The 24,401-nt window shown below is 41.6% G+C and overlaps 1 protein-coding gene across 2 annotated transcripts in view; it reads left to right on the top strand.

The window, feature by feature from the left end:
- NUDCD3 (NudC domain containing 3) overlaps nt 1-23,732 on the top strand; it is a 36,198-nt gene extending 12,466 nt beyond the window's left edge. For both annotated transcript variants that reach the window (XM_040346021.1, XM_040346022.1), the window contains exons 4-7: nt 3,067-3,199; nt 8,095-8,238; nt 12,530-12,718; nt 22,302-23,732. In XM_040346021.1, coding sequence (XP_040201955.1) covers nt 3,067-3,199; nt 8,095-8,238; nt 12,530-12,718; nt 22,302-22,412 — 577 coding nt within the window. In that variant the 3' untranslated portion in view covers nt 22,413-23,732. The remainder of the gene's footprint in view (nt 1-3,066; nt 3,200-8,094; nt 8,239-12,529; nt 12,719-22,301) is intronic.
- Nucleotides 23,733-24,401: the final 669 nt, after the last annotated feature.

Genomic DNA, 24,401 nt, shown 5'->3' with positions numbered 1-24,401 from the left:
ATTAGACAAACAATGGCTATTGTTAAAATAGCAATAACAGCCTTGCCATCATTAAACCCAGAACAAAAAAAAAATACATGTACATCACTTACAACCTCCCCAGGGGGTTGACATTTGACTACCCCTAAAACTCAAAATATAGCTGTAACATCCAGAGATCTGGTGATCACAAAATACACTAAGGACAAGTATTGAACTCCAATGCGTTTTCGCCTAATGCTTCTTTAAGAAAGGGCTGTTCTAAAAAACAAAGCGTAGGAGGACAAAATAAAACCTCTTAAAAAGCCAGCCAGACCATTGCTGAAAATCAAGGATGTTTTGTGCTAGCCATATAGGACACCACAATATAATGATAGCAATAGATCAACTTAAAGTGGAAGTTAAGTCAAAATCTAGCTGAAACCAAACCTACACCCACCCCCATTATAAGACTATTGTGTCTACCTTTTGAAAGAAAAGATGCTTATACTTGCCTATTTTGAAGCCGCTATTCCAGCAGCGACTTCAGTGAACAGGAGAGATTGCTGACAACGGCTGCAGATGCCTATAGGTTTACTTTGGGGCGTCTGTTGTCGGCTGCCTCTCCTCTACACTAAATCTGGTGCTGGGTCCTGATCTGACCGGGCCAGAGCGGCTTCAGAATAGGCAAGTATGAACATCTTTTCATTCACAGGGAAGATACAATAGTCATAGAATGTATGGTGAGAGTAGATTTAGGTTAGAATTTGACTAAACTTCCACTTTAATATTCATATATAAATGTGAATGTATACATTTACCAAAGGTATTGTATCCAAATAAACTTCAGCATATGTTACAGTGGGAATCGCATAAGGCCCCAAAGGATGAATCCACCCGAGACAAAAGTGCAAATTTTGTGTTTTTGAGTGTATATACTTTGAGGAGACAGCATTAGGAAATGCTAAAGGCTCATTAAAGGTGCTTTTACTCCGCCTCTCAAAATCCTCTCCATGTTAACCTACCTGGCCGTGTTTGTAGGAGTTGAAACATTGTGCATTCGGGAGAGAAGCTTTTTAGCATAAAGACCCCCTGGTGCGTTTAAAGGCGGGTAAATGTTAAATATAATATGAGAAATCTGTTGCGCTGATAGGAAATTAATAATTAAACTAAAAGCTGCTGACACAATATTGTTGGGTACAATAGACAAAATATGGGGTAAAGGTGTAGCGCTAAAGCAAATGGTAGTGAAAAAAAGTTCATAAATGAAATTCAATGGTTTGAAGATGCCAAAAAGTTCATAACAAAATCCACATTGTGAAATCAGTGAGATGAAGAAGCTATGAAGCCATTACCAACACCCATTAAAACTGACCCTTACCAGAAATGCATAGGGTATCAGCATTGAGTAAACCAAGGCAATATCCACGGCTCCTCCTATCTAATGACCAACCGATACAGCGAAAAGGAAACTTGTTTTTTATGGCACACCAGATATGCTTGGCTGTGATCCCAGCAAACTTGGCTACACATACACTCCAAAGATGGAGTCACATATATAAAGGATGGAAAGAAAAATGCTCATTCAGAAACTAGAACATTTATTAAGTGTATGCTAGACATAAAAACTCGCAGTATGTGAAATGGTAATAAGCAAAAAGGAAAGCGTCCAGAGCTTCCTACCAACAAGATGGTGGCTGTAAACTCCGTCTTCTCCAGTGCGTCACACGACCCTCAATCCACCCAACGTTTCGTCACCAGCGTGCATCTTCAAGGACGTGATGTTAAGTATGTTTTGCGCTTTAGCGTTTTTACATTTCATTGGCAGAATAAATATTTTGGGCAATGAAATGAATAAACGCCCAAACACTTGACGTGTCTAAACACGCTTGAAAAAAACATGTCTTTTTGCCGCTACTTTTCTCCTGCCATTAGCATATGCTCCACCTAGCCAAAAAGCCTGGGAGATCTCACTTCTCGTGAACCGCAGAAGCCAACTGCAGAAGTGCTAGTTGGGGGGCTCTCCTGAAGAAAACCTAATGACCACACATCCTCCTGCTAGAATTTAGGGTAGGCACCAAGACCCACACCATACCATCTGTGAGTATAGGAAAACGCACATAAAGTGCAGTGACAAAACATGTGGAGAGTGAATGAAAAAATAAATAAAATGGTGCCAATTTGCAAGACAATCACTAGACCTTGTGGCCTAGTACCAAAAATTGCCTCGGTCTCCGTCAAAAGGTCTAGCATATGAGGCGATGTGCAGAAAAAATGTGGTGTCGTGCTCCTTCTCACAGCGGGGTCCCAAACCTATAATGATACTAAGAGCACCCCTGAGTTGCTATTCCCAATGGGGGCGCTTAACACCACAGGCTGTCTGCCCCCTGGCTAGACAATGCAGCACCACTCAAGTCAGGAGGCACTTGGCTCCTCAGAATCCTCCACACCAGGGAAATATTCCTGACCTCCACCTTCACCCAGTGGACATATATTCGGTTTCTTTCTTTGATCCGTTCCCACCCTAGCAATCAAGATTCTGCTGTGATCCAGCCATTTAGGAAGCAGTGTCCATTTGTTAAAGAAGAGTTTTACTTTAGTGATTCTGCTGCTGGTGGGGTATTTATGTTGCTAGCGGTAGAATTGCCAATGTGACTTCTAAGACTTCAGTCGTGGGTCAAACATGGGCGTTGACTGGGTTCTGGGCAGCAGTAATGATCTGGTGGCAGGTACCCTTTTAAAAACAAATTAGATGTTAGGTTTTGAAAAATATCTTTAGTCAGACACGTGTAAGAGCTGCAGCAATGTTGAGTCATAGTGAGTCAGAAGCATAATGTATAATGTGATGAGGAAGGTTCAATAAAGGAGAGTAATCAATATGGCCTTCAAATACACATGGAGCTACAAAGTGCACACAGAATAAAGAGTCTGATACTATAAATTCCTGGTACAAAGTCTAGAGGATAGAAATAGGTTATATTGTCTGTAGTAACCATTTGTATGCTTGATTTAATATTTGCTTTAAAAGTTGACAAGATAGCTAGAATCTGATTGGGCTATGTTGTTTTTTCAAAGCCTGCATTTAACGATGATTTTGTTTCAAATCAGGAGCCAAGATGATTTCCAGATGGACCCGGACAGTTACAATGGTGCAGTGAGGAAAAACTACATATGGTCCCAGGATTACAGTGACATAGAAATTAAAGTGCCAGTTCCCAAGGATGTGGTGAAAGGCAAACAGGTAACCTGGACTCAGTAGGAATCGTTCTATAATACATAGCCATCAATTAAGTGCATAAAGCGTGGATATATGAAGTAGAGTGTGTTTGGTATGCTAGGCTCCCAGCAGAGGGCATAGTATACTAATTTTAGGAAATATAAACTGACTGGCTTTATCAGACACAAAAGGAATATGAACAGTGTAAGTGGTCTGTGTGCTACTGCAGTTATTTAACACATCCTATTTGGCGTTTTTAAAAGTGCCTGCAAGAGGAACAGATATTTGTTTCTCATGGCTCATGCTCCCACAGTATAGATCCCTCTCACTAAATACAGACCCCCCCCCCCCCTCCCATAGTATAGATCCCCTCACTAAGTGCAGCCCCCCATCATTGCAGACCCCCTTCAGTGCAGCCCCCCCCCCTCCCCCAGCACATGTCTATTTGGACTACATTAAAAATGTTACAGACCTCAGAACAGCGCGGGATAGGCACAGCGGAGTGTGTCCCTTGGACTCCCGCCTCATCCGTAAACAGAGGAGAGGGAGGCGGCTTTGGTCTGCTTTGCTGTGTAGGGGTGAGAACTGTGCGACGTGCACTGTTAGCGAGTGGTGCCGCTGCCCACAGGTGTTGCCCCTCTGGTGGGTGTCACCCGGTGCAGCCTGCAACGCCACGGAGAACTTCTCAGTCCCTCCCATTCAGCCAGAGGAGCAGGACGCTCTGGTGCTGGGAAACCACAGACTCCAGATCCCTGATGTTCTTGAGCCGCTTCCTGCAATACCCTGGGGCAGGGCGACCGCAGCAGTGGCGATGACAGACTGCCAAGGATCCCCAGCTGGACTTCACTCTGCTGGCCACTCGTTCCTCCTGCCGTTTCAGCCCGTTGCTGTGCCACTCTTCCTGCTCCATCCCCGCTGCCACCGTTAATCACGTTCCCGGCCAAGACCCCGCGACCCAACCTGTAGCAGAGGCACCTGTCACTGATCAAAGCCCAGGCGCCAGGGTGAAATTTCTAGTCGCAATGGCGACCTGGCGCCTGGGATTTGTCGAGCCCTGCGCTAAAATATTTTGCCATTGTTTGTCTCCCCTCCTTCTTTTTTTTTTTTTTTGTTTATATTAAAAGAACCACTGTGCCTTAAATCGGGTTATATTTATAAAATTGTTACGCAAAACATATTTTCGCAACATTGACAAAATAGTCTGTAAAACTTTCAGAAAAATGATTGAGAGCCCATTCACACCAGCCAGGTCTGCTGCGGTCTGTTAAGAGTGCTTTCACACTCGCAGTGCCCCTGCGGTAAAGCGCCGCTATTTTTAGCGGCGTTTTACCGTCGTTTTTGCAGGGCTTTTCAGCCGCTAGCGGGGTGCTTTTAACCCCCGCTAGCAGCTGAAAAAGGGTTTAAAAGTGCCCGCAAAGCATCGCCGCTAGCCGTTGGTGCTGCCCATTGATTTCAATGGGCAGGGGCGCTTTAAGAGCGCGGTGTAAAGCACTGCAAAGAAGCTGCTTGCAGAACTTTTTGTTGACGTCTTGCCAGCGCAGCGCCACAGTGTGAAAGCCCGAGCTTTCACACTGGGATTGCAGGGAAGGCTTTTTTTACAGGCGCTATTTTTAGCGGTAAAGCGCCTGAAATTTTTTTTTGCATGCAGCATTTTCAATCGAGCACCAGAACAAATGAATTTCACGACATCACACCACCAATGCGTTATCACACTGGTATAAAAAGGCCCTGAAACCGAGGTGGCATAGCGGGGAACAACATTTTCCAACACACAGATGATTTCCTTCTATTCATATGGAAGTTAACTACTGTAATTTTGTTGGTTGTATTGAAGACTTGCATAAACCAGTAAGCCGTGCAGGAAAGTAACATATATACATAAAGGAAAAACGCTTACAGCGCTATCCTAAAATTGTGCACTTGAATAAATACATGAGTAAATACAGTGCATCCTGAAAGTATTCACAGCTCCTTCATTTTTCCACATTTTGTTACGTCAGTCTTATTCCAAAATGGATTAAATTCATTATTTTCCTCAAAATTCTACAAACGATAACCCATAACCTCATGAAAATGTTTGAAATCTTTGCACATTTATTAAAAATGTCTTCTGTACATAAGTATTTTCACAGCCTTTGCTCAGTACTTTGTTGAAGCACCTTTGGCACAAATTACAGTCTCAGGTCTTTTTATGTATGATGCTACAAGCTTGGCACACCTATTTTTGTGCAGTTTCTCCCATTTGTTATTTGCAGGACCTCTCAAGCTCCATCAGGATGGATGGGGAGCGTCAGTGTACAGCCATTTTCAGATCTCAAGCGATGTTCAATCGAGTTCAAGTCTGGGCTCTGGCTGGGCTACTCAAGGACATTCACATAGTTGTTCCATAGCCACTCCTTTGTTATCTTAGCTGTGTGCTTAGGGTCTTTGTCCTGTTGGAAGATGAACCTTCGCCCAGGCTGATGACAAGAGCGCTCTAGAGATTTATCTGTACATTGCTGCATTTATCTTTTCCTCGATCCTGACTAGTCCCCTAGTTCCTTCCACTGAAAAAACATACCCACAGCATGATGCTGCCACCACCATGCTTCACTGTGGGGATGGTATTTGTCAGGTGATGAGCAGAGTCTGATTTCCTTCAGACATGGATCTTGCCTTTCAGGCCAGAGTTAAAACTTTGTTTCATCAGACCAGTGGGTCTGAGAGTCCTTCAGGTGCCTTTAGGAAAACTTCAGGTGGGCTGTCATGTGCCCTTTTCTGAGGAGTGGCTTCCGTCTGGCCACTCTACCATACAGGGCTGATTGGTGAAGTGCTGCAGAGATGGTTGTTCTTCTGGAAGGTTTTCCTCTCCCCACAGAGAAATGCTGGAGCTCTGTGTAAGTGACCATCGGGTTTTTGGTCACCTCCCTGACTAAAGTCCCTCTCCCCGACCGCTCCCCTGAGCAGGTGGCCCGCTCTATGAAGAGTCCTGGTGGTTACAAACTTCTTCCATTTACGGATGATGAAGGCCACTGTGCTCATTGGGACCTTCAATGCTGCAGAAATGTTTCTGTATCCTTCCCCCAGATCTGCACCTTAATACAATCCTGTCTCGGAGCTCTATAGTAATTCCTTGAACTTCATAGCTTGGTTTATGCTCTGACATGCACAGTTACCTGTGGGACCTTGTATAGACAGGTGTGTGCCTTTCTAAATCATGTCCAATCAACTGAATTTACCACAGGTGGACTCCAATCAAGTTGTAGAAACGTCTTAAGGCCCCTTTCACACGTTCAGGTCCACCTGTCAGTTTTTTCGACGGACCAGAAAGGGCGCTTAATGCAAGTCTCTATGGAGCATCCAATGTCAGCGGTGACCATGTCCGCTGACATCCGATCCGCTAAAATCAGACGTATGGTGATGCGTCGCCATCCGTCCTGGCGGATCGGATGAGATCTGATGCTGTCCGTTTTCGTCCAATCTCACCATAGCAAGCAGAGGTGCTCGACAAGCCCTCCCTGCTCAGTGAGCAGAGAGGGACCTGTCATCCGCCGGCTCGGCGAAGATCAATCGAGAGATCTCCCGCTGAGCTGGCAGATGCCGCTGACGGATCCGCCTCGTGGGAATGAGGACTAAGGATGATTAGTGGAAACAGGATGCACCTGAGCTCAATTTTGAGTGTCATGGCAAAGGGTGTGAATACTTATGTATATGTGTGGTGTTTTTTTGTTTTTTTTTTCATTCTTTATTTCTTATTTTGAAAAGATTTCAAACAATCTGCTTTCACGCTGTCATTATGAGGTATTGTTTGTAGAATTTTGAGGAAAATTAATGAATTTAATCCAAATTTGGAATAAGGCTGTAACATAAAATGTGGAAAGTGAAGCGCTGTGAATACTTTCTGGATGCACTGTATGTGAGGAAATTATTTACTCAGGTGCACAGTTTTAGGATGGCGATGTGAGTTTTTTTTCTTTATTTTGTTATAGCGGTATAATTATAATACCTTTTGTAACAGCAACTGTCCAAATGGATAAATGTATTTGATTGTACACTACAGTTACACATAGCGTACATTGGAGTTGCACATTATACAGAATTAATGTCTGATATCTTTGCAAGTTTAGTAACTTTGTCAAAATCTAAAAATGTTATTAGAAGCTCTACACACCTCGTGACAACTTTGTGTTTTGGGGAAACATGATCTATCTGAAAAAAAGCATGCTGACTGCATACATGTGTAAACTTAAGTGTATATAAAGCCAAAAGGGTTTTTTCTTTTTTGTGTCATGTCAAGGAGACCTCTTTTCATTTCCTGTCGCAGGGACACAGCAGGAAGTAAGAATAGATTTATTAGAGGGGATATCTCTTTGCACAGTTGTCACCAGAACAGGGTTGACGTGCACTGTGATTGACCACTTTTTATCCCCTTTTCCTTCTTTTTACTGCCTCTAAGCAGCAAGATGGCAGCTCCCAGGTAGAATTAAATGAGTCTTGAGGTACAGAATGGAGCAGTTTCTTTCCTGATGCATCAGTGTATTGTGTTTTTTTGTTTTTTAAATATATATATATATATATATATATATATATATATATATATATATATATATATATATATATATATATATATATTATAATTTAATTTATTGCAACAATCTATATGGTTTTGTAAATATTGGCAAGTAAAAGGGTTACTTTTAACAAATGATTGTTTTTGCATGGACTGATACATTACCTCTGATTTTTGACCAATGTTATGAATTTCCCCATATTGATCTCTGTACAGATTTTGGACTTGCAAAGTCTCATTTGAACTCTAAACAGGTTTCTGATGCAGATATAGTCTCTGTGTAATCTGTAGCATAAATTATTTATAAAGGTACAGCAGTGCATGCCATGCAGTTGTGCCTTAAACATTTGCTTCCCTCCAATATTTTCAGGTGTCGGTGGACCTGCGCAATACATCTATCCGTGTGGCAGTGAGGGACAGCCAAGGGGAACGTGTTTTGATGGATGGAAACCTGACTCACAAAATAAATGCAGAGACATCTTTATGGAGCCTGGAGCCTGGCAAATGTATTTCGGTAATAGGATAGATGAGGGCCCATATGTAGCCCATTTGCAATCATCAGAAAATCTGGCCAACACTTTTATTTAGTGGGTGAAACGAAAGCGCTATGGGGTCTAAAGGACTTTTTTTTTAATTTATTTTTTAACAGATGTTCTTTATTACATTTTATAAAAGCAATGCAAAGATCACATGCAGCATATACAAGAAAGGAAAAACAAGAAAAACATTGCATACAAAAGATATATGTGCACACACACACACACACACACACACACACACACACACACACACACACACACACACACACACACACACACACACACACAGTCCGCAAAAGAATACATTCCAGGTGCTGGAACATAAGATTTTTAAGTCACTTGGGTATCATTGCATAGTATCCAACAATTAAAAATATCCTTCAAGATCAGTGAGAGGAGAGGAGGTGGCTAGGGGAAGGGGAGAAGAGGGGTTGGAGTTGGGAGCAAAAAAGGGAGTGGAAAATAGACCAGATTCTTGTACTGGATACCAGTTGTAAAGCATAGCCCTGGGTAGAATTGAAGCTACCAAATGATGATAAATAAAGGTTACACCACATCATATTGTTAAACCTCTGGCTTGCACTCAGGCCACCCAAATTGTATTGAATTTCTTAGGGCAGTTATGTCCCATGTACATTAGTTTAGTTTATAGAAGTATAAAGCAGCATTCAGAGTGGACCTCCACAAATTATTGGTTTCCTGGCTTAGAAGGCATCATAGAAAAGAAACAACCACTTATGAGAAATCATAGCAATATTATCACAGATATCCAGAAGAGAATCAAGGGGTCCGCAGTAATTGTTAACCCGCTAATTGCGTTTATTATCCATAGCTACATCATGCCAACACTGTTTTGTATACAGGGGCCAATACGTATGACTGTACTATTCACTGTTTGACAAACTCGGTGTAGAGATTTTAATTGGATGAGCCTGTCTCTGGCTGAGATCATAAGGGCCGGTTGCACTCCCTGGTCCCAGTCAGCATCACTTAAAGTCAAGATATCCTGTTGTCAGGAGCGAAATAATTGATAAACCTTAGGAATATCTTTACGCATGAGCCGAATATTGGACGAAATAGGAGTAGGGAATTGGGCTTGGACTCCATGTTTTAATTGGAGCAACCTAAAGAACATCCAGGTAGGAAGGTAAAATAGAGCTCTCAGTCTATCAAAGGTAAGATGTTCCTCGGGCATTATATGTTGTACGATTTTTATCCCAAACCTAGCCCAAACATTAGGATCTGGTATATAGCAGAGGTGGGGAAGGGTTTGGTTTCCCCTCAGAAGCGTGTATGGGATAAAGATTTTGTCTCCCCAATATTCACACTCTACCTCCAAACCATAACTGTATATTTCATAAGGATTGTAGTCTTCGGATTGGAGCAACGACCTCCAAACACAGGGTTGCTCACCCTGTGCCACCCTCCCATCATCAAAGGTAGCCCGCTCCTCTTCTCCTAGCACCACTACTCTCTTCCCTCTCTGTGGTGACCTTACCTATGGAGAGAAAGGGGGAAGAGGAAAAAGAAGGGAGGAGAGCCGGGCTGGCCCGGAGGGGACAGGCTGTGCCAACACATGCCCCCCACCTCTCTCCAGGTAACGGGCTGAGCCCCACCATGGAGGTAACCGACAGCACCAAACTGACACACCACCACCACTTCCAGTCTGTGAAATGGGTTGTCATCGAGTTGGGTTGTTGAGGCTGGTCCAGGGAAGTCAGGGACTGCTGGTTTAAAGGACTTTACAACATGATCATTTTTCAGCATGAAAGAAAATGTTGTTTTTCAGCATGTCTAAAAAACTACGTTTTCCCAACCTCATCATTAAAACGATGTTGCCTACACGCCATAGTTTTAAAAAAAATTATCTAGCAAAGCGCGGTGACGTACAGCACGTACGATGGCACTTTAAAGGGGAAGTTCCATTCGCCTTTGGGCTGCTTTAGCTGATTCCGTGTTAATAAAAGACAATTTGCGCTTTTTTGTCTGTTACAGTGTGATGAATGTGCTTACTCCATTTTGAACGGTAGTTTTACCAGAACGAGCGCTCCCGTCTCATAACTTGCTTCTGAGCATGCACGTTTTTTTTCCCCGTCATTTTAGCCCACACACGATCATTTTTTACAACCCCAATAACGACATAGTTTAAAACGATGTTAAAGAATGCAGCATGTTTTTTTTTTTTTTTGTTTTTTTTTTTTGTTTTTGTCGTTTTTCAGAACCTGAAAAATGATGTGAAGCCCACACACGATCATTTTAACTGACGTTTTTGAAAAACAACGTTTTTTTCATGCTGAAAAATGATCGTGTATGCGGCATTAGAGACTAGGAAGTGATGGGAGAGAAGAGCTGCACACAAATTGCTGGATCAAATGAGAGCTCGTAAAAGTGGGGTGAGGGGGGATACAGATTGTTTACAGTGCCTTGCAAAAGTATTCACCCCCTTGACTTTTTACCTATTTTGTTACATTACAGCCTTTAGTTCAATGTTTTTTTTTAATATCTAAATTGTATATGTGATGGATCGGAACACAATAAGTTGGTGAAGTAAAATTAGAAAAATAGATAAATAAAACTATTTTTCAGAAATTGTTATAAAACCCATAAAAAGCTCTGGTGCAACCAATTACCTTCAGAAGTCACATAATTGGTGAAATGATTTTCACCTGTGTGCAATCTAAGTGTCACATTATCTGTCATTGCATATACACCTTTCTGAAAGGCCCCAGAGGCTGCAACACCTAAGCAAGGCACCACTAACCAAACACTGCCATGAAGACCAAGGAACTCTCCAAACAATTAAGGGACAATGTTGTTGAGAAGTACAAGTCAGAGTTGGGGTTATAAAAAAAAAAAATATCCAAATCTTTGATGATCCCTAGGAGCACCATCAAATCTATCATAACCAAATGGAAAGAACATGAAATAACAGCAAACCTGCCAAGAGACAGAGGCACACCAAAACTCATGAGGGCATTAATCAGAGAGGCAGCACAGGGACATAAGGTAACCCTGGAGGAGCTGCAGAGTTCCACAGCAGAGACTGGAATATCTGTACATAGGACGACAATAAGCCGTACGCTCAATAGAGTTGGGCTTAATGGCAGAGTGGCCAGAAGAAAGAAATTACTTTCAGCAAAAAAACAAAATGGCACGTTTTGAGTTTGTGAAAAGGCATGTCGGAGACTCCCAAAATATATGGAGGAAGGTGCTCTGGTCTGATGAGACTAAAATTGAACTTTTTGGCCATCAAAGAAAACGCTATGTCTGGCGCACATCACCCAAAGAACACCATCCCCACAGTGAAACATGGTGGTGGCAGTATCATGCTGTGGGGAGGTTTTTCAGCAGTTGGGACTGGGAAACTGGTCAGAGTTGAGGGAAAGATGGATGGTGCTAAATACAGGGATGTTCTTGAGTAAAACCTGTACCACTTTGTGTGTGATTTGAGGCTAGGACGGAGGTTCTCCTTCCAGCAGGACAATGACCCCAAACACACCGCTAAAGCAACACTTGAGTGGTTTAAGGGGAAACATATAAATGTGGTGGAATGGCCTAGTCAAAGCCCAGACCTCAATCCAATAGAAAATATGTGGTCAGACTTAAAGATTGCTGTTCAAAAGTGCAAACCATCCAACTTGAAGGAACTAGAGCAGTTTTGCAAGGAGGAATGGGCAACAATCCCAGTGGTAAGATGTGGCAAGCTTATAGAGACTTATCCAAAGCGACTTGGAGCTGTGATTGCCACACAAGGTGGCTCTACAAGGTATTGACTTTAGGGGGGTGAATAGTTATGCACATTGACTTTTTCTGTTATTTTGTCCTATTTTGTTTGCTTCACAATAAAAAATAAAATAAATAAAAATCTTCAAAGTTGTAGGCATGTTCTGTAAATTAAATGATGCAAATCCTCAAACAATCCATGTTACTTCCAGGTTGTGAGGCAACAAAACACGAAAAATGCCAAGGGGGGTGAATACTTTTGCAAGGCTGTGTGAAGTTGTGTGTGTGTGTGTGTATGTATGTGTGTGTGTATGTGTATGTGTGTATATATATATATATATATATATATATATATATATATATATAAATTACACATTTTTCCACTAAGTCCTGTTATCAGAGGGGGGTCACTTTTGAAGGTTTGGGGTGGAGTTGGTTTTTGGCTTCCAAGATGGGAGTGTTTATAATGTTTTACCACCACTTTTTAGCTGGCATAAAAAAAATCACCACAGAACTGTGACTTTTTTTTCTTTTCTCCCATAGATCAGCTTGAGCAAGTGTGGCGAGTATTGGTGGAATGCAGTCTTGGAAGGGGAAGAAAAAATAGATATAGACAAAATCAACAAAGAGCGTGGTATGGCAACAGTGGATGAGGAGGAGCATGCCGTATTGGACCGACTTACTTTTGATTACCATCGAAAACTGCAGGGGAAACCACAGAGTCATGAAATGGTAAGTTGTTGAAAAAAGGCTTTCACCACTAAGCCTAGGTTCTCACTGATGGGATGTGGAAATTAGCACGATTACATCGCTGGTTCCAGCATCGCTCCTCTCCCGCAGGCAGTTCACACTGCCTTCTGCGAACCGCTGCGAGTGTCATTACATTGTTTATGAAACCCCCAGATCGGTTCACAGATCGCAGTGTGCTATAAGAAGATATCTGAATGATGCTAATGGACTGGAGGTAAATTAGGGCATTACAATTAAATTTAGCCCTGGTTCAAACTAATGCGATGCAGGAAATGCAGCAAATCCTGTGTCCATGCAATGTTAGATTAATGACACCCCGGAACGGCTCGCAAAATGCACTGTGATTGCCAGAATCGCATTGCATGGGTGCAAACGCTAATGCGATGTGATTCAGTTTTGGGGGGGAAAAGGGTTCCTGCATTTTGATACGTTGAGATTTGAGCCACAGAAAATGTGCACAGGAATGCAGTGCGATTATCTGAGTAAAAAGCATGCGGTGTCCCGCAACACGCAAGTGCACACCCAGGCTCAAAGTAAAAGTTTACCAGTATTATAATAAAAAATGCATCTGCTTTAGGCCTGGTTCATACCTATGCAGGTTGCTGTTTGCATATTCCAGGTGCATTTTGCATTTTCAATACACATTTTTGATCCATTAAAGTCTCTGGAAGCAAAAAACAGAAAAAAGTCCCTGGCACTTTCCATAAAATGCACAGGTGTGAACTACATCCATAGTTAAACCATGTTAAATGGACTCTAGTGTGTTTCTGCAAAACTGAAATCGCACAAAAAAGCATAGGTGAGAATCGGGGCTTAAAATGAAAAGATTTATAGCGCCCCCTCCAACCTTCATGTAACTTAGTCTGACTCTCTGTTAAAATACCCTGTATACTCAACTCCGGGTATATTTTTATTATAATATATATTTTACAGTCCTGTCTGAAAATCTGCAAAACAGTGTATCAGGCATTTTTTTTTTCCCATATGGCTGGCTGGTTATTTATATTTACCACTGCATATACTGTAGAGATATTCAAGAATAATTTAGTTATTTTTAAACTTTACATATTAACTAAATTGCACGCCACACTTTCTTCTTCTTTTTTTTTTTTTTTTTTCTAAATAATCAAAACCATAATTGTCTTAACGAATTGTTAATGAAAATAATCGTTATTTGTAGTCCTAGTCTCAACTGATCCATTTGTAGATCATTGTCATTTTTTTTGTTCTATTTTTAGTTCCTGGTCTCAAATGCTCATTCTATTTTTAGATCGTGGATCTATTTTTAGATCCTGCTCTCAGATGCTCATTCTATTTTTAGATTCTGGTCTCGTATAACTGGGCTGGACCTGGCAGGCATATCCCATAAAATTGCCTTTTTTGGAGAACACATCTTTTTGTATGTCATATCTCCTCACATGTTTGCCTCCTTATCTGGCCTCCATGTAAACCAGGCAAAATCGCAAACGCTTAATGTGTCCTGGACAGAGAGCATGCCAAAAACAAACACAAATTTCCAGCTCACTTGCCAACCTGCAACAAACCAAATTGACCCTGTCTAACAGTTCACATTAAAAACAAGGGGTTTAGTTTGCACAAATCTTGCAAATACTTGTGTAAGCTGCAGCAGCCATGTTGTGGCACCCCAGTGTACTACAGTCCTAATTCTATAATTCTGAGAGTCTCCCAAGATGGAGCACATATATAATAATGAATAGATTAAGGGTAGGTATGCCTGGAGGGAGCTCACCCCTCCTTCCTTAAAGGTATAGGGACGCACTGAACACCCAGCAAAAGTACAATGGCAGCTGAAGATATGCAGTGTGTCCCTGCACCGAAATGGAGGAGGATCTATCAGCCCTTACTTGTACACAGTCCGCTCTCTTCCATCCCGCCTCCCAGCCTCTAAATGTTGTCACACTAAGCTGAGACTAGAAAACATCTGTTGGATGGAGATCTCTCTGCCTGACAGGGAAGAAAATGTGTACCTTCTAGACGTGTGCCAGGGGCAGAAGCGCACTTCAGCTATGCAACTTGTGTACTGTAGTGGCAGTGATCTGTGTACTGGTCTTGGTACAAGCAATACTTTAGCAGCACACTGCCTGCACTGTGAGTCGGCACCTGCGACCACTCACCCTCCCACCCCAAACAGAAAGGTGATGCTCCCCCTGTGCTCACCCTGGTTAGGACTGCCCACCTGCCCCTCATACTTAATCCCGACACCCAGCCCAGGTGAAGTGTGTGGAATGCAGGTCCGGTCAGGGCAGACTGTGTGGAATGCGGGCTTGTGGCCTAGAATGCCCAGGCAGTAGCTTCCCTTTCCTCAGTCTCACCTGTTTCCTGGGGACCCTAACTGTGGGTGGGAAAACTTAGGCACTGTGCCTCTTTATTTTATTGTGGTTTTGTGTGGATGTCTCCTGGCCGATCGAGCACTACATAGCAGTAGCAGTGTTTAGGGGTGGTCTGGGAGGCTTTAGGCGCCAAGTGGGATGGGCGGAGGCCTGACTCAGTTTATGGCCGGAATGTCGCAACCCTTTTTTAGGGTACCAGCACACTGGTGCTAGTTGCACGGTGACTTCTCGGATGCATTGGACCGCTGGTTCAACAGGGGTTCAAAAGCGGGTGTCAGCAGGCCATTTCCCTCCTTATTCTGGAACCCTTTCTAAATTGAACCATCTCATTTTCAATTGGAAATGTCCCCCCTCTCCTTCTACCTACGTTATTGATAGAGGGGAGAACATGCTAAGGAAAAGGTGGAGGGAGATGCAGGTGACTCCTAATCTGAGGAATCTACTCCTGAGAAATGCCAGGGGTCGGGTTTTATCTCGGACCTAAAAGACCTTTGTGGGCTTTCTTCTGAAAGTGTTCCTGACCAATTAAAAGCTACTGCTTTCTGAGTCCTCCTCCACTCAAAAGTTACAGGATTTGGATCATAGGGCCTGCCACAGCACCCTTAATCTTTTCTGGTTTTGGTTTTATTGAACAGTACCCCATGAAAAGTGAGTTCATAAATAAATGGAGCTTGACTACCATACTTTCCTATCTAAAGAAAACCCTCATGGTTCCAGTGGCCAATGACCTAGTATTTAAAGATTCTTCAGACAAAAGCCTAGAGAACTTATCTAAAGCTTCCAATTTTTCGAGAGGGCATAGAAAGGGATATTTAAGGTACTAAAAAAATATACAATGTTTTTTTATATATATATATATATATATATATATATATATATATATATATATATATATATATATATATATATATATATAATCTCTATCATACAAATATTTTATTTTTATATCAAAATTAAAAACGGATATTTTTTAAAACCCAACATTGGTTTCTTGCAGTCATGATGTAGCCCTGTACAGAATATCACTATGGATGAATAATAAAAATTACATTGTATATTTAATTCAATGACCAAATAAAGTATTTACTGACTGCATATACAATACCAAAAAACATTGTATGTACAGTGGATATAAAAAGTCTACAGAGCCCGGTTAACATGTCGGGTTTCTGTGATGTAAAAAAATTAGACGAAGATAAATAATTTCAGAACTTTTTCCACCTTTTAAGATAAAAAAAAAGGTGGTTGCATAATTGTGTACACCCTCTTTTATAACTGGGGATGTAGGCAATCACATTCACACATGTTAAATAGGAGTCAGTACACACCTGCCATCATATGGCCAGCAGCTGGTGAAAGACTCTGCTGTTAGCTTGGCACTGTTTATAGCAGACATTGTTAATATGTCGTTTGCTATCGGAACGGTGCCGAGTATTTTGAAGCAGGCGGTTATAATCCCCTTATTGAAGAAGGCCAACGTGTTGCGGTCTGAGTTAAGCAATAATCGGCCAATTTCGACCTTGCCTTTTTTAGCTAAAATTATGGAGAGAGCAGCTGTGTGGCAACTTCAGCCACACCTGGAGTCTAATGATATTTTCGATGAGTATCAGTCTGGATTCCGTCCTGGTAGAGGCACAGAGACGGCCCTGATTAAAGTGAAAGATGACTGCCTATGGGCCATGGACAGCGATGAGGCTTCAGCGTTAATACTGCTGGATTTGTCGGCTGCATTTGACACTATAGATCATGCCAGACTTTTGGAAAGGCTGGTGTCTGTGGCCGGGTTTGAGGACATGGCACTGACATGGATGGCCTCATTCCTACAGAATAGGACTCAGAGGGTAAGACTAGGGACGTATTATTCATCTAATAGCTCCTTGTCTTGCGGGGTTCCTCAGGGGTCGGCGTTATCGCCGATATTATTTAATATCTATATGAGGCCGCTGTTGTATATTATTCGGCGGCATAATCTTAGATTTCATTATTATGCAGATGACACGCAGATTTATTTCAAGCTGCCTAAAAAGGAGGAAGTACAGGTGGATCTGGCATCCTGCCTGGAGGAGATACAGTCCTGGATGGGAGCCAACTATTTAAAACTTAATGGCTCTAAAACGGAGTGTATTGTTATTGGCAATCAGAGTAAGGCCAGTCTGAATGATTTTCCTTCCTGGCCGGCTTCGTTTATGCCATCCCCTACCCCGGCTACCCAGGTTCGGGACTTGGGAATCATTCTGGATTCCAAATTGTCATTAAAATCGCAGGTGAATCAGGTGGTGAGCTTATGCTATTACCAACTGAAACTTCTGCGTTCTACACTGCATTTTATTGACGAGGTGGACAAAGTGCACGTGATTAATGCTTTTATTGGTAGCCGGCTTGACTACTGTAATGCGCTATACATGGGGTGTCCAAAAATCCTTCTGCATAAGCTTCAGCTGTTCCAAAACGCTGCAGCTAGGTTACTAACTGGTGTGGGTCGTCGGGAGCATATTACACCGTCTCTGAAAGCCCTGCATTGGTTACCGGTTGCTGATCGGGTTTTGTTCAAAGTGGGTTGTATCGTCCACAAAGCTATCCACAAGATAGGCCCAGGGTATCTACAAGAAAAATTTACCTGTTATGTTCCCAACAGAGCGTTGAGATCTGCTAATCAGGTCAATTTAACTGTCCCCAGGTTTAGAAAGACTACATGTGGAGGGAGGACACTGGATGTGCAGGGATCTATATTCTGGAATTCTCTACCTCTATACATAAGATGTGAGACGGATTTATTAAAATTTAGGAAGTTTTTAAAAACTTTTTTATTTTCTCAAGTGTATGGTCCTAATTAGGGTAAGATATTAGTACTTCAGTTTTTAAATGGTTAGTATGTGTTTTTATATAATCATCGTACAGTAATAAGAGACTGTTTGTTTGTATTTGTATATGTCGGTTCTATGAGCGCATCGAGGCCTTTTGGGTAATGACTGCGCTCCCAATAAGCATTTTTATAAATAAATAAATAAATAAATAAATAAATAAATATGTGTCTGACTAATCCCCAAATACAGTTCAGCTGTTCTAGTAGATCTTTCCTGATATTTTCTTAAGGCGGCCATTTTTCTTTCGAAAATCGTATCAAAGCATTTTTGTACGAATTTTGCACCGTTGGTGGGCTGCAGCAACAGCCGATTTCGTGCGGCAAACACATTTGAGAAATCCGACATGTTGGAAATTTTTTGAAAAACTAACAATTTTCTGATCAATGATGGGAGAATCGTGCGAGAAATGTAATAGAAAAAAAATGCCCATGTGCAAGAAAAGAATATTCCCGGAGAGAAAAGGAATATTCCCGAAGAGAACCGAATATTCCCGGCAACGTGAAGGTTTGGTTGGCCGAATTTCGAAAATCAATGGTGGCTTCATCGAATCACAAAAAAAAATAAAAACTTTCTGATTTTGAAAAGAAAATTTGTTCCAAATTCGACCGTGTATGGCCTGCTTTAGTCACTTCCTACAGCAAAAGCCATGGTCCGCAGAGTGCTTCCACCGAAGCATCAGAGGGATCTCATTGGTAAAAGGTGTCAGTCAGGAGAAGGGTACAGAAGAATTTTCAAGGCATTAGATATATTATGGAACACCGTGAAGACAGTCCTTTATCAAGTGGAGAAAATATGGTACAACAGTGACATTACCAAGAACTGGATGCCCCTCCAAAATTGATGAAAAGACCAGAAGAAAACTGGTCAGGGAGGCTGCCAAGAGGCCTACAGCAACATTAAAGGAGCTGCATGAATATGTGGCAAGTACTGGCTGTGTGGTACATGTGACAACCGTCTCCTGTATTCTTCATATGTCTGGGCTATGGGGGTAGAGTGGCAAGGTGGAAGCCTTTTCTTGCAAAGAAAAACATCCAAGTCCGGCTAAAGTTTGGAAAAACACACCTGAAGTCTCCCAAAAGCATGTGGAAAAATGTGTTCTGGTCTGATGAAACCAAGGTTGAACTTATTGGCCATAATTCCAAAAGATATGTTTAAAGCAAAAACACTGCACATCACCAAAAGAACACCATACCCACTGTGAAGCATGGGGGGTGGCAGCATCATGCTTTGGGGCTGTTTTTCTTCAGCTGGAACAGGGGCCTTAGTCAAGGTAGAGGGAATTATGAACCGTTCCAAATACCAGTCAATATTGGCACAAAACTTTCAGGCTTCTGCTAGAAAGCTGAACATAAGGCGGAACTTCATCTTTCAGCATGACAACGACCCGCAGCATACATCCAAATCAGCAAATGAATGGCCCAAATAAGTTTATCCTGGTCTTATCAGACCACAGGACATGGTGCGGAGCACGTGCACTCAACCTCTTAGGTCGACTATGACGAGGCCTGTTCTGAGCGGAACCTGTCTTGTTAAACCGCCGTATGGTCTTGGCCACCGTGCTGCAGCTCAGTTTCAGGGTCTTTGCAATCTTCTCATAGCCTAGGCCATCTTCATGTAGAGCAACAATTCATTATTTCAGACCCTCATAGAGTTTGTTGCAATTAGGTGCCATGTTGAACTTCCAGGGACCAGTATAAGAGAGTGAGAGTGATAACACCAAATTTAACACACCTGCTCCCCATTCACACCCGAGACCTTGTCACACTAACAAGTCAGTCGCATTTTCACTTAGGGACGTACTCCCTTTTGTTGCCAGCAGTTTAAACATTATTGGTTGTGTGAGTTATTTTGAGGGGACAAAAAATTTACACTGTTATACAAGCTGTACACTCACTACTTTACATTTGTAGCAAAGTGTGATTTCTTCATTGTTGTCACGTGAAAAGATCTAATAAAATATTTACAAGAATGTGAGGAGTGTACTCACTTTTGTGAGATACTGTATATTTTCCAGGCTCCATATTGAGTATGCTCCCTTTTTCTGTGGAACATTTACCACAGAACTGGAAAATCGTAATTTTGCTGGTGTGAGGCTCGGGACTTCACCCCTGTATGTTGTGAGCTGCATCCTGGTGTTTCTCCATTTAGGGGTTGACCAGGGACTGTCCTTTGAGTACAATCAAGGTTCAGATCTCGGCCTTTGCATTCCATGGTGTGTGTGCCTTTTGTACAAGGGGTCACACTTATTGTTCCCCTGAACCCATCCTGGACATTCCTATAGTCCTGCTTACTTGAAAGTTTTTTTTCTGGTTGTCATTACTTTCGCCAGAATTGGCTGCTCTTGCCTGTAAGGAATCGTTCCCGTTGATCCATCGTGACAAAGTGTTTTTTGCAGTTTTCTTTATTTTTTCACCTAAATAGGTCTTTTGATTCCATCTTGGGTAGAACATTGTGTTAACTTCTTTCTGTTATAAACCTCATATGCTGGGGGACAAGGCTCTTCATACATTGGATGTGGTTCATGCAGTCAAGATTTATCTGAAGGAGACTGCAGGAATTTGTTGGTCTGTTTTTCTTGTGTTTCTTGAAGGCCTAAGGTTTTACATAGCTTCCAAATCCTATTTGTTTTTCAATAGATCTATCAGCTTTTTCCCCCCCCTCAAGCTTACAGTCCAAAGAGCAAAATGCCAGAATTTTCAGTGATGGCTCCCTCTACCAGGCGTATTGGTGTTTCCAACATCAGGCTTCGGTAGCACAAGTGGATAAGGCTGCTACCTGGTCTTCCATTCATGTTTTCTACAAAGTTGTATCAAGTGAATGTTCGAGCTTCTGAATACACAATCTTTGGGTATCAGGTCTTGCAGGCTGTTGGGTAAGGTTTCAAACTGTTCTGTTTTAGTTGGCTTGTTGCCATCCTCTCATATTTAGTACTTTGGGACATCCCTATAATAATCGATATTAAGATACCCAATGTCCTGGGGTGTACGATAAAGAAAATGGGATTTTCTTGGAGTACATCATAGGACACAGGGTATCTTCATAGCCATTACAATAAGGTTATACTGCCATCTTCAGATGAGTGGACACTGGCAAAAAAAAGACAGGAAATCCTCTCACAGGCAGGCATATAGCTTCAGTTTTTTAGTAAACCATTAATTAAAAGAGGTGTGAGATCCTGTGTCCTGTGATGTACTCTCAGAAAAGGGTATCACAGGACACGGGGATCTTCTTCTTTTATTGATTAAGACCCCCTTCACACTGAGGGCGTTTTGCAGGCGCTATAGTGTTAAAAATAGCGCCTGCAATCTGCCCTTAAACTGCTGCTCTATTCATTCCAGTGTGAAAGCACGAGGGCTTTCGCACTGGAGCGGTGTGTTGGCAGGGCGTCAGAAAAAGTCCTGCAAGCAGCTTCTTTGGAGCGCAATAGGAGCGGTGAACTCGCTGGCACTGGCCCCCTCCTTCCTCCCATTCTTCCTTTTCTCTCTCCATGAAATCAATAGGTAGCGGCACATTGTGGGTGGTTTTAACAGTTTCTCAGACGCTAGCGGGGGTTAAAAGCGCCCCGCTAGTGGCCGAAATGCGCCGCAAATCCGACGGTTAAAATAGCTGCATTTTACTGCCGACGCTATGGGCGGCACAGTGCGAAGGGGGTCTAATGGTTTGCTAAAAAACTGAAGCTATATGCCTGCCTGTGAGCGGATTTCCTGTCTTCTTTTTGCCACTGTCCACTTATCTGAAGATGGCAGTATAACCCTATTGTAATGGCTATGAAGAAACCCTGTGTCCTGTGATGTACTCCAAGAAAAGGATTTTACAGGTGAACCAAAAATCCAATTTTCGTGTAGTGTATGCCCAGCCTTTCCACGCTGCTCTGTTCCCTGCCAGCAGCCAAAAGAAGAAGCCTTGTGTAAAGTTTCTTTGTTATAAGTTGGCAGCATATAGACACACTATTGATGCATCTTTCCAGATAATGGGCTCTAGTTTTTATTCTAGGCTGTATCTTCTATACCTGACAACACCACTAGTGTTTTCCCTGTAGTTCCTCATTTCCTGCAGAAATGCACACAAGCATATTGCTTGGTTAATTTGCCAAGCTCTCTGCAGCCAATTCAATCTAAATATGGAAAGTTTTAACTCGGGATTGGTAGGCAATATTGGTAACTCTTAAAACAATGTGCAATTGCAGTGTGCTTGTGTTTGTGAAGACCTCATTGACTTGTAAGTAAAATAAATAGTTTTCTGATTGTAGCAATTCCTCACTTTAAGGAGAGAACAACGTTTTATGACTAGAATGGTTAACACCTTGCCCACCTGTGCCCGTTTGTGACTGTACTGTTTTTTTCTTCCCAGAAAGTCCATGATATGCTGAAGAAAGGATGGGATGCAGAGGGATCGCCATTCAGGGGGCAGGCGTTTGACCCTTCCTTGTTTAATATTTCCCCAGGTGCTGTGCAATTTTGAGAAGGGTATACACAGGACTATTTATTTTTCTGTCCCTGCAGGAGTTGACGTTTACACGGCTCCATCTAAAAGACCAAAGCTGCAAACTGTTACATTAACCACCTGTGTATAACAATGTATTTCAATGGCGATTGAAAACTGGTTTGTAAACATGTTCAACTTGGACTTGTTAGGGACTGGATTTTTATACGTATTTTGTGAAATGCAGAAATTGCTTCTTTTCATCATTCTGCTGGGTTTATAGGGAAGTCTCTGCAATTTATCACTGGCCCATGCATCACAAATATTCAAATGTCTGCAGCTGGTTTTGTTTACACATGTTTTCCAATTTAAAAGGGAATTCCCATTGTATTATGAATGCTCCTGGTCATTACATGGATGTCCTATCCTTTTAATAATGCTCTAGTTTGAATTAATGTGCACTGTCGAAAGCCGGTGACCTTTTGGTACTGCACCATACACAAAGGTGCTGATGGCTCCACAGGAAAAAAAAAACAGCTAAATGGGGAAGCTGAGGACCCTTTGTGTGTCTCTGTAGACAAAAATATCAATTTAAATTGCAAATGTTCTTTTAACTATGCATTGGGCTTTTTAGGCCAGAAGCTTTAGTAATTATGTACCTCTAAAAAGAAGAGCCATTTTGTGTTAAGAGATAATCAAGATTGATACATGTATGTGAAATTTATTCCCTATTGTGGCATTGTTTTTTCTTTGGAAAAGCATGCTATTCTAAATGACCTGTTGGCACCCGAAGGTAGAGCTAGCATATAACCCATGGTCTAAAAATACAAGTCCTGTCCTCTACTGTATTTAAGAACTAATGGATGAGATTTTATTGGGGGTGGTTACATTTTACTGGCATACAATTTGTGCACCTATTGCATCCACCTTTTTATTTTTTGTGAAATGGGGGTTATAAAAAAGAGTTGTGTTTGTCATAATCAGTTGCCTGCCATTATTAAACTATTGGTCTCGGCGTTACCCCCTCAATCACTACCTCTGGTGTGTAATCTCATACTTCACGTTTTGGGTTTCTGATGTCTCTTTTTATGGGCATAACACTGGATCAATATTTATGAACTTGGTGTAACAGCTTACAAAACTGTATGTAATCTAAAAGTGTGTGCAGCATTGTCTACATTTTTGTTTGTTTTTACATAAAACAAGTTGTTCATCCCCTTCAGGTTCATTTTGGTGCATCATCTCCATGCCAATATCTGTACAGTATACTGGTGCATCTATGATTACGGTTTGACTTTTTTCTCAGTGTAGAAAATAAAAAAAGCAGAACTACTTTCTTGCTGCCACTGTTTAGGGAAATGTGGTGTTTTGTTTTTTTTTTTTTTTTTTTTTAAGCGTGGCCATGAAGCCAAAAACAAGGAATTCTAAATATGGACCGCCACCAAAACAATGTTACACAATGTATTAAAAAAAAAATATATATATATATATATATATATATATATATATATATATATATATATATATATATATATATATATATTCTCTAAAATGTCAGGTTTCTGTAATGTAGAGAAAAAGATAAATAATTTCAGATCTTTTTCCACCTTTTAATGTAACCTATACCTGTAACCTGTAGACTGTACAACGTAGTTGAAAAACAAACTGAAATCTTTTAAGCGGGGAGTAAAAATAAAAATAATTAAATAATGTGGTTGCGTAAGTGTGCACACCCTCTTATAACTGGGGATTTAGCTGTGTTCAGAATTAAGCAATCGCATACAAATGTTAAAAAGGAGTCGATACACACCTGCCGTCATTTAACCACTTAAATACAGGGCACTCCCCCCTCCCGCACAGGCCAATTCTTAGCTTTCAGCGCTGTTGCATTTTTAATGGCAATCATGCGCGGTCATGAAACACTGTACCCAAACCAAATTTTTATATATTTTTTTTGTCCCCCCCACAATTGGAGCTTTCTTTTGGTGGTATTTGATCACCACTAGGTTTTAAAAAATGTTACGCTAC

The sequence above is a fragment of the Rana temporaria genome, chromosome 3, assembly GCF_905171775.1.
Source record: "Rana temporaria chromosome 3, aRanTem1.1, whole genome shotgun sequence".
NCBI lineage: Eukaryota > Metazoa > Chordata > Amphibia > Anura > Ranidae > Rana > Rana temporaria.
The sequence above is the reverse complement of the archived record's forward strand: the minus strand, read 5'-3'. Positions and strand labels throughout refer to the sequence as shown.